Genomic DNA, 16,702 nt, shown 5'->3' with positions numbered 1-16,702 from the left:
CCGCACTCGTGAAACTAATGCTGTCAGATTAAATACAAGTAATTCAGTACTGGTTGTATTACCTTGAAATATTCAACCCCTTTGTGGTGATGAAAATGCACAGAAAACAGTGAACAAGAGGACTGCGAGCAAACCAAGGGAATTGATATTAAAGTGTGTGACTTGTTCACATGTTATATCCTTCAAGCTGTATCAGTCTGGCAATGCAACCATTATCCTGACACTTTGACATTTAATAATCACCAATCAAAAGAGATAAAGTATAGAAGAGTAGGGCATGACCTATACTTGAGTCGGCGCATTGGATATTGCATGTTTTAGGTGCGTACCCATATAAAATGGTAAGCAAGTACAAACACGTTATCATATTAAGGAAAGCAGGGACCTGCGTCGGATAGTTTATCGGCACAACAGACGGGCATTGATTGTTATATATTGTAACTAGCGACAATAATTGAGGTTGGTAGACTGACATTTACAGCATATATCAATGTTGATGCATATGTTTTGGAATCTCTGCGCTTTTTTCATGTTGCAATGCTGTTTTTTCTCTTAGTTTCGAAATGCTGTACAAAAGTCACAACCATGTCACCACACTAATCACATATGCACACGTCTTCTGCTTCATTGTGCCCCAGTTTTTCTAGCTTTAAGAAGTACGTTTTTTTTTTGCTAGGGCTAGAAAACAATTGTTCGTTTTCCCGGTTATACATTAATCTACAGGATAAAAGATTTCCAAATGTTTAAATGGGTCGGTATTTCTCTGGATTTAGATCTCGAAGAAGAAGACGAACAAGAATGGCGGAAAAAGAACTAGAACCGTTGTTGTTACATGAAAACGGAAACCAAGATGGAGAAGATCTGTCAGATGTGAATGATGAAAACCAAGAAGAATATAAGACTGAGAAGATTGGGGAAACAATAGAGGATCAACCAGAATCAGAGATCAATGATGTCTCAAAAGATAATGAAAAAGAGGAGGAGACACAGAATGATTTACATAAAAGGAAGATTGACGACAGTTCAGACTCTGATTCAAGTTCTGGGGACTCTTCGGATGAAGAACCTGGGGACGACAAAGATGAATGCAGAGAAAGAGACAAAAAGCCTGGGGAGGACACGAAGGAAAAAGAAGAGAATGCAGAGGATGAGGAGGACGAGAAGCAAGAGGATACAGCGACTTCTGAGAAGTCTGAAGAAACGCCAAGTGAACCAAAACCTGAAGACGAAAAACAAGATGATCAAGATAAAGAAACTACAGAGGAAGGTGAAGACACAGCGACTCCTGAGAAGTCAGAAGAAACACCAAGTGAACCAAAACTTGAAGATGAGACAAAAACTGTAGTGGATGGTGAAGACACAGCGACTCCTGAGAAGTCTGAAGAAACGCCAGTGAACCGAAACCTGAAGACGAAACAAAAGACGAGCAAGATAAAGAAACTACAGAGGAAGGTGAAGACACAGCGACTCCTGAGAAGTCAGAAGAAACACCAAGTGAACCAAAACCTGAAGATGAGACAAAAACTGTAGTGGATGGTGAAGACACAGCGACTCCTGAGAAGTCTGAAGAAACGCCAAGTGAACCAAAACCTGAAGACGAAACAAAAACTGTAGTGGATGGTGAAGACACAGCGACTCCTGAGAAGTCTGAAGAAACGCCAAGTGAACCAAAACCTGAAGACGAAACAAAAGACGAGCAAGATAAAGAAACTACAGAGGAAGGTGAAGACACAGAGACTCCTGAGAAGTCTGAAGAAACTCCAAGTGAACCAAAACCTGAAGATGAGACAAAAACTGTAGTGGATGGTGAAGACACAGCGACTCCTGAGAAGTCTGAAGAAACGCCAAGTGAACCAAAACCTGAAGACGAAACAAAAACTGTAGTGGATGGTGAAGACACAGCGACTCCTGAGAAGTCAGAAGAAACGCCAAGTGAACCAAAACCTGAAGATGAAACAAAAACTGTAGTGGATGGTGAAGACACAGCGACTCCTGAGAAGTCAGAAGAAACGCCAAGTGAACCAAAACCTGAAGATGAAACAAAAACTGTAGTGGATGGTGAAGACACAGCGACTCCTGAGAAGTCAGAAGAAACGCCAAGTGAACCAAAACCTGAAGATGAAACAAAAACTGTAGTGGATGGTGAAGACACAGCGACTCCTGAGAAGTCTGAAGAAACGCCAAGTGAACCAAAACCTGAAGATGAAACAAAAACTGTAGTGGATGGTGAAGACACAGCGACTCCTGAGAAGTCTGAAGAAACGCCAAGTGAACCAAAACCTGAAGATGAAACAAAAACTGTAGTGGATGGTGAAGACACAATGACTCCTGAGAAGTCTGAAGAAACGCCAAGTGAACCAAAACCTGAAGTTGAGACAAAAACTGTAGTGGATGGTGAAGACACAGCGACTCCTGAGAAGTCTGAAGAAACGCCAAGTGAACCAAAACCTGAAGACGAAACAAAAGATGATCAAGATAAAGAAACTACAGAGGAAGGTGAAGACACAGGGACTCCTGAGAAGTCAGAAGAAACGCCAAATGAACCAAAACCTGAAGATGAAACAAAAACTGTAGTGGATGGTGAAGACACAGCGACTCCTGAGAAGTCTGAAGAAACGCCAAGTGAACCAAAACCTGAAGACGAAACAAAAGATGATCAAGATAAAGAAACTACAGAGGAAGGTGAAGACACAGGGACTCCTGAGAAGTCAGAAGAAACGCCAAATGAACCAAAATCTGAAGATGAAACAAAAACTGTAGTGGATGGTGAAGACACAGCGACTCCTGAGAAGTCTGAAGAAACGCCAAGTGAACCAAAACCTGAAGACGAAACAAAAACTGTAGTGGATGGTGAAGACACAGCGACTCCTGAGAAGTCAGAAGAAACGCCAAGTGAACCAAAACCTGAAGATGAAACAAAAACTGTAGTGGATGGGGAAGACACAGCGACTCCTGAGAAATCAGAAGAAACGCCAAGTGAACCAAAACCTGAAGATGAGACAAAAACTGTAGTGGATGGTGAAGACACAGCGACTCCTGAGAAGTCTGAAGAAACGCCAAGTGAACCAAAACCTGAAGATGAAACAAAAACTGTAGTGGATGGTGAAGACACAGCGACTCCTGAGAAGTCAGAAGAAACGCCAAAAGAACCAAAACCTGAAGATGAAACAAAAACTGTAGTGGATGGTGAAGACACAGCGACTCCTGAGAAGTCAGAAGAAACGCCAAGTGAACCAAAACCTGAAGATGATACAAAAGATGATCAAGCTGTAGAGACTGCAGAAGGCGGCGGTATAGAAAAAGCCCCTGTAGATGAATCACAAGAAAGTAAATCAAAGGAAGAGGAAATAATGGTTAAAACTGCAGCGGGGGTATTAGGTGTACCGTTCAAGGAGCAACCTGTAATGGATGTAGAAGACAAAGCTGTGACTGCGCAGACAAAGGTATGTACACATTCCGTTGCTTTTTGTTTTCAGGGTAATTAGTCTTCGACCTCAATAGTTCAGCTCCAATATCATTTCACTACTTACCATAAATCAATCAACCTACCAAAAGTAATGTTACTGTTGGAGTCTGCTTGTAGTCGATATTAGATACAAACATCATGACAAGTCAGCATATTTACATCTTTAATTATCTCCATATTTACTTCTAAGTGATACTGTTTTAAAATGTGCAGTCTTACCTGTAATATGAGTGCTTTATTTAGGATTTCTATGTGACGTCGAAGTTTTTCAAGTAATTGGTATTTCTAAATCCATATTTAATAGGTAGAAATGAAGAAACGGGGGAGGAAGTAACAGGAGAGAACAGATATTGACTTTAATAACTTTCTCATAAATGCTAAACAAATGTTCGGATGTGTTTGCCGTTATTATCTTCTTGGCTATGATAAAAATTAGCAAGAACTCTATGGGACTCGTGTTTTTATATACTTAATTGTTTTTGGTATTCAAATCGATATAAAAGCCAGAACTAGGTCTTCATACACGTTTAAAAAATGTCTTCAGAATTTAGTCAGAATGAAAAAAGACCCTCGGTTAAAACGGATTTGTTAGCCGTTTAACCAAATTCACATACCCTTATGTCTATTTAAATGTGATTATTCAAAATTGAAATTGCATTGACACCTTGGCATTGTGAAACATTTTAAACAGAGACACAACTGGAGTTGTGAATGATTTGCAATCGTTCAAATTCTGTTTTGTCGGAATGGTCACCGACTATTGTACTCTGTGACTCATGAACAGAGTTAATGTGATAGAAAGAAAATTATCAGAATGTAGTGGCCGTAAGGCGGACATCTTTGAGGTTACAATCAGTTCGTTGTTCTCACAGCATTTCTTGAAACATCGTCACCTCTTGATACCAAAAACTTGCTTCAGTATGATGCAATGTACCAATCCAGATACGTGTTAAGATTGGTATGCCTGACATGCTACAACTGTTGATACACAGAGTGACTCAGTTAAGTGACCTGGTCTGACCTTAAGTTGTTGCTATTGACAACACGTTACTATATCTGTCATTATCGTATTGTTGAACCGACCAGACGATCCTTTCTCGGTGTTTGTAGTTTGCTAAAGGTTACACAGGATTTATTTGCTTCTTGAAGCTTTGGTTGTATTCAGACACAAATTATCAATCACAACGCTGTTCACAGGTGAATACGAACTACATCTATGCCGCCGATGTGTGCATTATTTAATAAGCTTCCCATTGAACGTAGGCTGATCCCAAGTCGCTTGGCTTTTCTCTGCAGTAGTTACTGGCTGCCAACGCGTTCAACCCACGATCTACGCAACCGCCTATCAATAAACGCGACAGTCTGCCAAAGTTTAATCTTTCAATTAATTCTGTTTTGATTTTTATAATTATGCCCATAGACTGGGAGCAATTCTAAATTGAACACGACTTGACAGGTTGGCAGCTCAAGGTTCTAGAATTTGCTTTAAAGTCCTGTATAATTACAACTGATTAAATTCCACGATAACAAAGAATAGGATACGACACCAATACATCAACAGATAACAACGTTAGATGTCATCTGTATACTACATAAATAATGACTGTGTTAGCCACGCTTTTGATCTGATGTCTTTAAGTACAAATCAAATAATAAAACAGTCAATCTTCGTCTTTATTTATTCGAGACTTGTAGGTGCTCGAGTTTTGTTCAGGTAGATAAGAAGAGTGTAGAGGATTGTTTTTTTTTGGTCTCCGCGTAAATTGGTGTGACGAACAAGTACGCCAATAGATTTATCTGATAAATCTATTCAAGATAGATCTACAAAAAACTAATGGTGTTCTAGTAATTCGGTTTCACGAGATATGATAATGTGCCAACTCAATGAGCCAAACTACAGACCTTAAACTATCATTCTGTTCCACTCAGAACTACAACGCCCGTATCTGTCATCAGTGCATGTAGTTATACACGTCTACCTAGTGTCAGGGTGATACCACAAAGCGAAGTTAGATCAATGTTCCTGACCGATAGGCGAAAAAATTTAGTCATATAACAAAATGTAAACGTGACAAGACTGTGTAAAATGAAAAAAATCTGGTATGAAGTAAAATAAGGCATCATTACGCCCCACTTTGGACAGTTGTTGTCATTGTGCGTACGGCATAGGATTCTTGTCTGGCTTGAACTGTAGCAGTAGTCCATGAGAGCAAATATGAGTCGACTGGCACGATTTACGCTAGCCGCTAGCCTTCATGTGACCTATGCTGATCCTTATGGAAGATTTAGTATACAACAATTACGAACACAATTGAAACATTGTCAGACTTTGTAGACTAATATGCCTTAAATTAACATATTGAACCAAATCGACATGATTAATCATGTTGTCATGTTTTGCATAGTTGTCAAAGATATTGTGACACCGTCGCTTAAAATCAATAGGTGTGTACAAATGTAACTTTACATATAAAATATAAATTATGAAAAAGTCACTATAACTTGAAATATGACATGTCAGATGACGTCATGGCTAGTTAAAGGTATCTTAAGAGATAAACAAAACTGTACTCTGTATCTTAGTCTGTTTCTCAAATGAACTAAAACTAAAATTCTTCAGATGTCGCTTACACATGTTACACTGAGCTAACTACTTATACTCTCCTGTTCAATGTAGGCCTAGCAATTGACAATTTAACTGTCTTACACTTCAGAACGATGAAAGCATGGCACTCTTGTCTTCACATAATTATTAGATTGATGGAAATTTCGTAAATTTAATTGTTCAGGTAAAGATGGTGCCTTCATTTATTTGTATCATTCGGGGGAGTAGAGATATGGTCATTGGTGTTGTAGCGATTACTTTGTTTGCTATCATAAATTGCAAGACTACAACTCACTGTATGGTTACGTGATTTACACAGGTAACTAATCTCTAGTAGAAGTAACTTGGCTTTCTGCCTAAGTTGCTCAAACATTAATGTGTAATCTTAATGTTAAAATATTTTGTGTGATATTTCATATACCTTTTCCTAAATTTTCTTACAATTAAACTTTTGAATTACCATGTTTTGTTTAAAGTAAAATGAAGCATGATCAAGCTTAAAGTCAGCTGACGTCATATCACATCCGTAGGTCTGTCCTAGTGTTTTTGATTCTGGGACACCCCAAAAGTCGGTTTGCTTTTACAGTGATTTTCCCTCACAGTGTATCGTTGTATTGTACAAAGTTCTGCCAATATTTAAGATCAGCCCTGCCTGGGCAGTGTAGAATCTTCCAGAACGGCAAATGAATCCTTCGAGTCAGAGTGATGTCTCATGGTGCACGTATCATTTGATTGTGGAGTAGAATAGGCCATTAATATCGACACTCTCAGCCGGCACGTATCAGGGATGATCATTTGACTGTGGAGTATAATAGGCCATTAGATTATCGACACAAAGGTTACGACTAAATCAGTCAAGCATATCTGGACTTCATCCAACCTTTGGGTGAAAAGTTCACCCGAATAAACTATGTGTAGATAAAGGTTAATGTTGGAGTGGCTGTCACAATTTCAACAGGCGCAACAAATCAGAGAGAGAAATATGCATAGTCAGCCACTTTACAGGTTTTCTAACTGTTTGGAGTTTTGGCCAAAAGCACAGCATTTTTATATCACTTTATTGGCATTTTCATGTTCGATAATCATAAAGTACAGAAATCCACTCGCCGAGTATATCACGAAGCTTGTTTCAGAAACACATTTGGTTATCATGCCTTTTCAGTAGGAATGTTATTTATTTCTGTCAATGTTTTCAGATTGGCCGTGTATTTTCTTTATCTTACATATCGCTGAATAAGGCATCAGTGGCTCTCGGATTTATAACGGGACTTGTACCCACACAAGGAGATGGCGTGTACATAGCACTCCATAATATAAAGAACCAAAGTAGCTACCTTTTCCAAATCATTTCGGGTATTCTTAGTTCATGTAAACAACTATTCATCTTCTTCTGTTCACTGAAATATGATAAGTTATCAGTTGTCAGATTATTCTAATTGCGTGTAGATATAACAATAAATGCTTTGATAACATAACTTTTTACATACTAGAATTATGTCATCAACACATTTTAATGTTATATGTACACGCCAGGTGTATTAGTAGAGTTCTTGTGCTTGATAATTCAACATGTTTCAGAAAGAAGAAAAAACCATTATAAAGTACTCACAGGAACCAATAATAACCGAAACACTTTGAACAGAAAAAACCTTCAAAAACCTTCTAGGCCGATTATATTTTTTAAACTTTGGATAAAACACTTTAAGCCCCAATAGCTGTGAATTTTATGCATTATTTTCATGATTTTATTTTCAAACCAAAGTTTGTTTGTGTAAATGTGCTAACTGAAGGACATGTATGAAAGTATCACTGCTCACTGATTTGGACCATGCCTACATGTTTTAACAGGCTGAATAATGAACGTGTCCCGCACTCATAAAATGGCGCCCCCATGAAAGAGTACAAAAAACACTGTATTTCCTGCACATACACATCTTGATCATACCAGAAACAAGCATGATGCCTTATACAACACATGACGGCAAACATTTTGTTGTTGTAATCTTGACTTTCTTTGTCATATAATTAGTTTTTGAAAATGGTGGGAAATCTACAATGATGTTAAAACGTTTGAATTTACATTTATGACAGTGTTATACACTTTTTCAGTCTTTAATGGGTCTTATTCAAAGAAAACTCTTAGAAAACTGAGGATATTTTGAGATCGGTTTATTACATATTCACAGCTATTGGGGCTTTAGGTATTTACAACGTGGAGTTTGAGAAAATGAAAGTTACAGCTGCGGCTCTTTAAAGAAAAAAACTTAGAGTCCCAAAGGAAAATTCATTTTGTATTCAAGAGATTTTACTAGGTAAGCACAGCCGAATGCCCTCATGCGACAATCTAAAACGTGTTGTAATTTTTTGCACAGACTACTGACGTTGAGGGCAGCGTTACCGTGACAAGTAAAACAGAAGATGTACTAACTGCACAGGTATGATAAAACCATGTTTTCCAATCATATTGTGTAGAAGATTGATATAGGTTGTATTTGTCGTTATGAGGGTTAATAATTGATAAAATAACGTGCATGGTAAAGGCTCATAAGTACTGATGTAACGGCATACATGCCTTCCATTATGATGTAATATATCTGCATTTCAAAACACCAGCATACTAGTAACTAGAAAACAAGCCGAGTATTAGTAACACGAGTCCGTTTTTGATATCCTGAGAAAGTTCTTTCTTGTTGTGCTATTTCGTGATGATTTTTACCGTATATTATTGACAAAATTGTCTTTTCTTCAAACAGATAGAAGAGCAAAAGCCAAGTGATGATCAAAGCAAAGATGACAGACACCCTCAAACTCAGATCCATCTTGTCAGGCATTATGAAAGAGAACTTCAAAGTTTAAACGAACGTCTTGCCTGCTATGTTGATGTGGTTAGGAAAATAGAAACGGGCGGCGGCAATGTTAGGAAAGTTTGGACGGCTTTGAATGCAAGCGAGGAAAATGTCATCGCCAGCATTGGTGACTTGAAAATTGAGTATGGAAAGTCACTTTCTTCCATTGAGGAACTGTTTAAGAAAGTAGAAGAGACAAGAACCTTTAAGGAGAGGGAAACATATGATGTCAATGAAAAGAATAGAGAATTACGGCAACGGTAAGTCACACACAAAGATATACTTAGAATCATGCAGAGAGACATGTAGACAGATGGGAGCTTGTTACATCGGGAGTGACAGACGAACAAATGGTCAGTTGTCTGAATACTTAGACAAGCAGCTACACTAGGAAAGTACTCTAACAAACATTGATTAAATTAAAACGTTTCATTTCTCGAACAAACACCTCCTATTGCCAAGCAACAGAGTAGAATATTATGATCAAACTTCCATAATATACAGAAGACAATGCAGAGTCATACACTGCCTTCTGGAATGTTTTGCAGAAAGATACACACATATGCTTTGTTGATTTACATATTTCTGTTAATTCTGTCTCTCTTTAGGCTCAGCAAGCTAGAAGCTGAATTGAGTGAAAGGACAGTTGAACTGAAACAGGCCTCGATCGAGAAAGAGCAATTGCATGAAGATCTTTCTACCAAGTCACATGAGCTGGACAAAGTTCGCGCCGATATTGATGCTGAACGTGAGCTGCGCCAGAAAATTGAAGAAAACTACAACATGGAATTTCTGTTGCAAAATCAATTTGAAACCCAAGTAAGAATGGTTATCAAATACCTACTTGTTGTTTTACATAAGGATTTCCGGCAGTGTACGTTATCATAAAACATAAAATCAACCAAGACTAAAGTATGTCATGTGCACAAACAGTCAGTTCTTTCCATATATTTTAATGTTGATCAAGCACCTTCCTTTCATGAAGGTAAACATACGAAGGAATGTTACGGTACGGTAGCTGAACCACGTTGTCCCTGCGAGATAATACGGCACTTATAATAGCTAATAAGCCATGGGTAACAACGTTAGAAACAACAGCAATGGAGATATTTCATCAAAATTGTCAGGCATTAGTTGACGAAGTGTCGATATGCTATTAAGGAATTACATTGGCACTATCCCATCATCCAAGTGCACACTGATTTCCAAGCTAGTTATTTATTTGATGAACATGACTGAATAACTGTATTCTAATCATCTCTCATCTTTGTTTCATTGTTTCATTTACACCTTGCATGCTGATATTTTAATGAGAGTTTTCCTCAGATTACTTCTTAATCAACTTTGAATTCGTAACCATGGCAATATTCTCAGTTTCTTACCATCTGAACGTTTCCTCCAAGATGAAAGAAATCAAAATGATCAAGAAAGAAATGATCGAAGACATTATTAAAGGAGATAAACAAGGCGCCGAAGAAGAAAGGATGAAACTAAAAGCAACTCTGAAGAAATGGAGTGAATATTATCAGAATCAACTACAGAAGTATAAGGAGAATTTCGAAATTAAGTATGAAAAAGAGGTAAACATAATTGCGTGCAAATGACGTGCCTTTTTGACAGACATTACAGCACTTGGGGAGGAGACTTCAGGTCCTCATGTCTTCGGTGATCCATAATATAAATAACCTGTCGGTTAAAGTACCACGGTTACCATTTAAGGTAGTTTGTACCTCCTACCTCAAACACTTACACTTTTCTCAAAATCTCTGTAAGAAAATTTTTATCCCCTTTGAAATCAAGAATGAAAATCAGGGGTAACTGTGAAAAGTCTGATACAAGAGAAACAAATTACCCGATATTTACCAACATTTGAAATTCAAAATGGCCGCTATCTCTTAGTTAGCTCTGTGGATGAGAATGGAATTTACGATTAGCCGGTGAAAACTTTATTTAATCAAAAGCCCCGTAAGTAGTAGATCAATATAGTATTGTAAAAGTTCAACACTCTGAATATGTGTCCCCGAAGTGCATTCTACCTTAATGGAGTTAACAAAGAGTGTAACTGTATATCCATAAACTATGTAAAACCGCGGCGTCAAATATGATCATTAAGTATTTCCAATTTTCCTCTTTAACAGATACAGAGACTGAAAAGAGAACTAGAAGCTGACAGGAACCAGTTGATCAAAACGGATTACGAACTGAGAGTGAATCTCGTCAAGACCGGAGAATTGGACAGTCAACTCAAATCTGTTAGAGCTAAGGTATTTCATAATACCAGTATAGATTTAACTTCAGTCATCACTTTTCAGTGTATACACATTATCGAAAGCACAATCTTTTAAACGCTTAAGTCTCATTAAAGAATTGATATGTCCTGCTGGTGATTGAATTGTGACAATGAATCGGTTGCTGAATATCAACATGACCCTTAAATGACGTACTAGTTAATTTGCCATTGAAGTATAGCCCTCGATGTTTCACGGATGTAACACTGACATGGAACATGGCAGCTTTATTTCGATGGATCCTGACAAAGCGATTATCAGTCAGAAAGAAAGAAAGTACTCATGACAAAACTAATTAAATAATGTTGATAGAGCAAGAGACTGTTTCTTTGCATTCTTAACCCACGGTTATTAACCGTGCTTAACCCTAACAAACATTACAAGTCGTCATTATTCTGAGGAGACCTATTCATTTGATCAAAAAAGTTTCACACTTCAAACAACAATGCTCTTTGGCACAAATTCTTAATGTGCGCGTAAGTATTTTAAAACAATCATAATTATGTCTACCGCATGTTTAATTGTAGTCGATCAATCTACTCGATTTACAAAGACACAGTTTGGTCAATGAGATTCCTTACATTTATTCTGTTTGTTACATCAGTCCACTGTGATGGAGGAAGAGATTCGAGAGCTGGAGGAAAGAAGAAAGGAACTGATAATACAGTCTGAACAGATGGCAGCTGTCATCAAAGAAAGAGACGAAGAAATTCGACAGTTGAAGATGAAGGCAGATATTACCAGTCAAGATCAGACCGACTCTGTCTCTGATAGTGACAGGATCCTCTTAGATAAAGAAATCGACAAATTTAGAAAATTGTTGGAAATTGAAGAAGAAAGGTTAGTCGAAACAGATAGCCATCATATTCACCTTGGGAGTTTTTTTAGTATATTACGGAAGACTTAAAATTGTAACAGTAATTTTCCTCTTTTTTGATAACTATGTGACTTCACAACTCAATGCCATTTAACTTCTATTCTTTACATTACGTATATAGAAGCCTGACAAACGTAAGAGTCGGGATTTTATTTTTACAGCTTTCAAATAAGTTTAGCAGCGTTCCAAAATACTTTATGGTAACAGTTTCTTGCAATCTATTAGCCAATTTTCCCGTCCTACATCATAGCGGCGCATATAGCTTCACGTTAAATTTCTTGAACCAATGTTTACAATGCAGCAGTTAATGATGACATATAGTTCCTTACGGCGAATAGTTAACTCGTACGAACGACACAGTGCGTTCATGAGATCCCATAAATATTGACATTTTGAATTATCTTTCGCACATGGCATACTGTCTTTTTGATACATTAATATTGCATTTGATTCGTGCGTCAATGATAATATGCGACATTCATCATTATTTAGATGTCATTGATAATGATATCTAGGAGTTTAGCGTAGGTTCTTGAATGAAAATCATACATGTCATGATTTCCATTACAGACTCAACTTAGGCGAGGACCAACGTAAAGAAATGGGCGAAATTGATTCACCAACACAACTTATTAAGATTGAAGTCGATGAGAGCAAGAAGTTCTTGAAACTTGAAAATATTAGCGGCGAAGTAAGTTTTTTTGGTTTTAACTGTACTTAATATTCGCATGTTTAAGCTAACAAGATCTTTTCGTCTGCTGTTGGCTTTCTTTATTAATATTGTCTCCTATCATCATCTTGCGTTTTATCAAACTTGTGTACTTGTAACGTATCTCGCTAACAACCAGTCTGAATGAATGAATGAATGAATGAATGAATGAATGAATGAATGAATGAATGAATGAATGAATGAATGAATGAATGAATGAATGAATGAATGAATGAATGCAATTTAATTCTATATTAGCAATACTACGACCTTAATGTGACGGAGATAAGTCGAGAGGAAGACGTGTAAATGTTAAAAAGGGACTTGCATACACATTTACCGTAATATTTTAAACTCGAACAAGTCAGTCTTTTTAGTATAAGTTCTTGTAACAGATTCCCCGAAGGCCAGTATTTTCGTTAAATATATGTTTGTCTCTATTCTTTCTTTTCATCGGAGTCTTAAGTTTAATTCACCAGAGGTTGATATTCAAATAATCAGCCGCTTCAATTTCATCTTTATAGGATCAAAGTCTTGGAGGATTCGAACTAAAACGTAAAAAGGGGGAACAGGAATTCAGTTATCGGTTCAAGTCGGGCCAAGTACTGAAAGCTGGTTCCACTTTGACCTTGTGGACCAAAGGTCAAAGGGAAGAAGAAGAGACGGAAACAGATCTTAAAATCGAAGACGTCGATGATTTTAGTGATGACGAAAGTGATACTCTTCTCCATGACGTCCAAGGACAGGTAAACGACTGAATGATAGTAAACTATCAATCAAAAATAAAACATACATGCTCATTTCAAGAACTGTACGAAATTATGGTTACCTTTTACAGCAAGCTCAAAATGATGCAATTTTCAGAAATCATTACCTGGACTTTGATAAAATTATCCGAACCTATATCATTGATTTTCCGTACTTTTTCCATTCTCAGGTGAAATCCGTTCGTTATTCCAAGAAGTCTTCATCTGTGACAGTCTCATCCTAAAAGGTAATGACGGTAATGATATGGTCAGGCTATTAGGTAGATTGGGCCTAGACAATGCTCAATGAAATCCGTACTCAACAAACGTAACGCATATCCGTATACGTGAACTTGTAAATACGAATAGCTTTGGACGAGCTTTGAACACCGGGACATTAGGATAAGTGGATTGTTGCAATATCGTGTCTCTCGTTTGAATCTATAAACATGTAAGTCCTGAAAAAAATACAAATTTGAACCACGTCAATCAAGACAAACCGGAATGTAAATATTGTACAATTTAAGTCTGACTAACAACCCAATGCGATGAAAGTAAAAAATAAACAATCACAAGTGTAATGTGTACACTTTGGAGGAAGAACAGTACACGAATTAAGAATAAATTTAAATGAATTATGATGAAATATAGAAATCATTGTGGTTAGCTCTTAAATTGAATTAAATTATTATTTTGTTTCAGAACAGACTTTTCATGACTTCAATTGTCGTCGATGAATGTCCTGGAAACCGTGCAGTGACTGAAATAGCAATGTAGCCTGAAATCGTGTGCTTGTATCTGAACAAAACGCCTCGCCAGTATTGTATTTTTCTAGCAGAGAACTGGAATAACCACCCTGTAATCACGTGCCCGTATGCTCAACGCATGCGTATTAATATGCTCTCTTTTTTAAAGTGTAACTAGCTCTATTGGTTTACTACAAGCAATTTCATGGTGAGGAATAGACAGAAACAAATGACAAAGCAATTAAACGTCACAGTATCCAAGCTTTTGAAAAGACATTGCGTGTATCTACTCATTATTGATGTACTAATTGTGCGTGTGCCTTAATTTACTCAATCAAAATGAGAAAGTCAACATATAACTTCTGGTACTCCTTTGTCATGAATCAAAACATATATGTTAACGTAGTTCTGGAAACTGAAATCATCGTAACGGCATAAAGCGCCCTCAAGCGATCTGTTTCGTAAATCGGCACTTAACCTTTTCTTGGTTGTGGCTTTGAACCATCGAGGGTCTATGTTTGAACTAAGTGCACCGTACAGATTTCACCCATACAACACCGCAACGACTTGATATACGCATAGATATTCAATTGAAATGGATGAATCACCTTTTAATGTAACTAGTGAAAACTAATATAAATCCGACTCTGTACCTTCTCTGCTTGGGCGCTTTAGAACTGAAATAAAAAGCTGCATTTTTCGAAAAGTACATTGTCAGAAAAAGTGTTTTCATTCAATTCTATTTTAATCATTCAATATAAAAAAGATGCCTTGTCTATATGATCTCAGCTAGGTATCATGGTATGTGAGTTATATCAATGAATTATTGATGCACAATAACTGTTACTAAATACCTATAATTTATGCCGATGAAGACTCTAAAACTGCAATAGCTATTTGAATCGAATTCACTTTGTGTAATTTCCAGTTTACATATTAATTTTTCCTAGACAAAACCTTACCCGTAATTAAACGCTTTAATCGAACTTATAAAGTTATCGGTTGAAGTATTGAAGTCGATTTAGCTTCTTGCTCTGCAAGTGCATTGTCTTGCAAATCCAAGGGTGACGTGCCATATTCTGCATCTTCATATTATTACAATGTCTCAATGACACTATACCAACTTAGGGCGAGGTGCTGTATTCTGTACCTTCATATTATCACAATGTCTCAATGACACTATACCAACTTAGGGCGAGGTGCTGTATTCTGTACCTTCATATTATCACAATGTCTCAATGACACTATACAACTTAGGGCGAGGTGCTGTATTCTGTATCTTCATATTATTAAAGATAATTATCAGATGATATAATCGCACAACTAAGTGGCATCGTTTTAAGTTCAATCGCCCCATAGTTGTCCACACTGCAGGTACAGACTCTGTTGCATTTTACTCGCTTTCAGTAGAACATGTAATTTTGCTTTGATGGATGAAAGTATCATTGGATGACAATGACGTCAATGATCCAATTATAAATATCGAGGATCGATCACACGCAGCTACATCATTGTACATAAGGTGTTAGAGATAGTGAGACAATTTCATGTTGCGTTCCAACCATTTTCCAAAATTGAGCGCATCCGTTTTCAAAGGACCAGCGGGTGACATTTTTAAAATGAAACAGTCAGTACTTTCTAGCATTGCAATAATAAAACAGTAGTTAGTATATCGATTGGCAATATTACAGTTCAGCTTTTGAAAGCTTTCAGACCTATTTTAAGCAAACTGAAAAGTTTTATTAAGTAGAGTTTTAGCCAGCTCAAGCAGTGAGTTCATCTTGTAAGAGTACAATGATTCCCTGATGTTTCACTATTCAACTTTTCATCTTAATGGCAAGGATTGTATTTTTGCTGATATTTTAAGCAATGCAGGGTTATGACATGCTTGAATTTATTGTCTGCACACAACACTGGCAATGTTCATGTGTGGTAACCAGGATATTAAATCAATGTTAATGTTTGGTTACCAGGACAGATTGCCGAAAGAATATCAAAAACTGTAACATGACGACAATTCTTGAGTTCTCTTCACTTTGTAATCGCACGGAACTAATCAAGGATGTGACGAACTACTCAGAGAAACATCGTTTCATAAGCAGATGTTATGAAAAAACGTGATAGACAATAATGAGTGTAAAGACTTTGGTACTTACTAGGAATATAAACAGCAGGCTGTTGTCGTACAATACAAATAGTGGTTACTCTACGTTTAACACTAGATACTCCATTTCACAACTTCTAATGCCTAGTGTTTCATTAAAGGTTCATTATAGAGACCTCAAGCGGGCACTTCAAATTGTCAGGGCTGCATGAAATCTGATGTTTACTGAAAGATATGACCTCTGAAATACATCGACGCAGATAAATGACATCCAATTTTACCCGCTGATGACAAATGTTCAATTAGTTACGGTCT

General features: G+C 37.1%; 2 protein-coding genes across 3 annotated transcripts; both read left to right on the top strand.

The window, feature by feature from the left end:
- The first annotated feature begins 367 nt into the window (after positions 1 to 367).
- On the top strand, positions 368 to 1,534 carry LOC139152128 (uncharacterized). 2 transcript variants are annotated; one of them, XM_070725221.1, is made up of 2 exons: positions 368 to 459; positions 774 to 1,534. In XM_070725221.1, the coding sequence occupies exon 2, from the start codon at positions 799 to 801 to the stop codon at positions 1,528 to 1,530; it is 732 nt and encodes a 243-aa protein (XP_070581322.1). In that variant the 5' UTR covers positions 368 to 459; positions 774 to 798; the 3' UTR covers positions 1,531 to 1,534. The 2 variants fall into 2 exon arrangements, with proteins under 2 accessions (XP_070581322.1, XP_070581321.1); XM_070725220.1 differs by having other exon boundaries at positions 376 to 459; positions 724 to 1,534.
- Positions 1,534 to 14,992, top strand: LOC139152127 (prelamin-A/C-like). The gene is made up of 11 exons (XM_070725219.1): positions 1,534 to 3,443; positions 8,444 to 8,506; positions 8,825 to 9,177; positions 9,526 to 9,736; positions 10,321 to 10,497; positions 11,056 to 11,181; positions 11,810 to 12,045; positions 12,653 to 12,773; positions 13,316 to 13,537; positions 13,729 to 13,785; positions 14,240 to 14,992. The coding sequence occupies exons 1-10, from the start codon at positions 2,322 to 2,324 to the stop codon at positions 13,780 to 13,782; spliced, it is 2,685 nt and encodes an 894-aa protein (XP_070581320.1). The 5' UTR covers positions 1,534 to 2,321; the 3' UTR covers positions 13,783 to 13,785; positions 14,240 to 14,992.
- Positions 14,993 to 16,702: the final 1,710 nt, after the last annotated feature.

The sequence above is a fragment of the Ptychodera flava genome, chromosome 15, assembly GCF_041260155.1.
Source record: "Ptychodera flava strain L36383 chromosome 15, AS_Pfla_20210202, whole genome shotgun sequence".
NCBI classification, from domain to species: domain Eukaryota; kingdom Metazoa; phylum Hemichordata; class Enteropneusta; family Ptychoderidae; genus Ptychodera; species Ptychodera flava.
The sequence above is the reverse complement of the archived record's forward strand: the minus strand, read 5'-3'. Positions and strand labels throughout refer to the sequence as shown.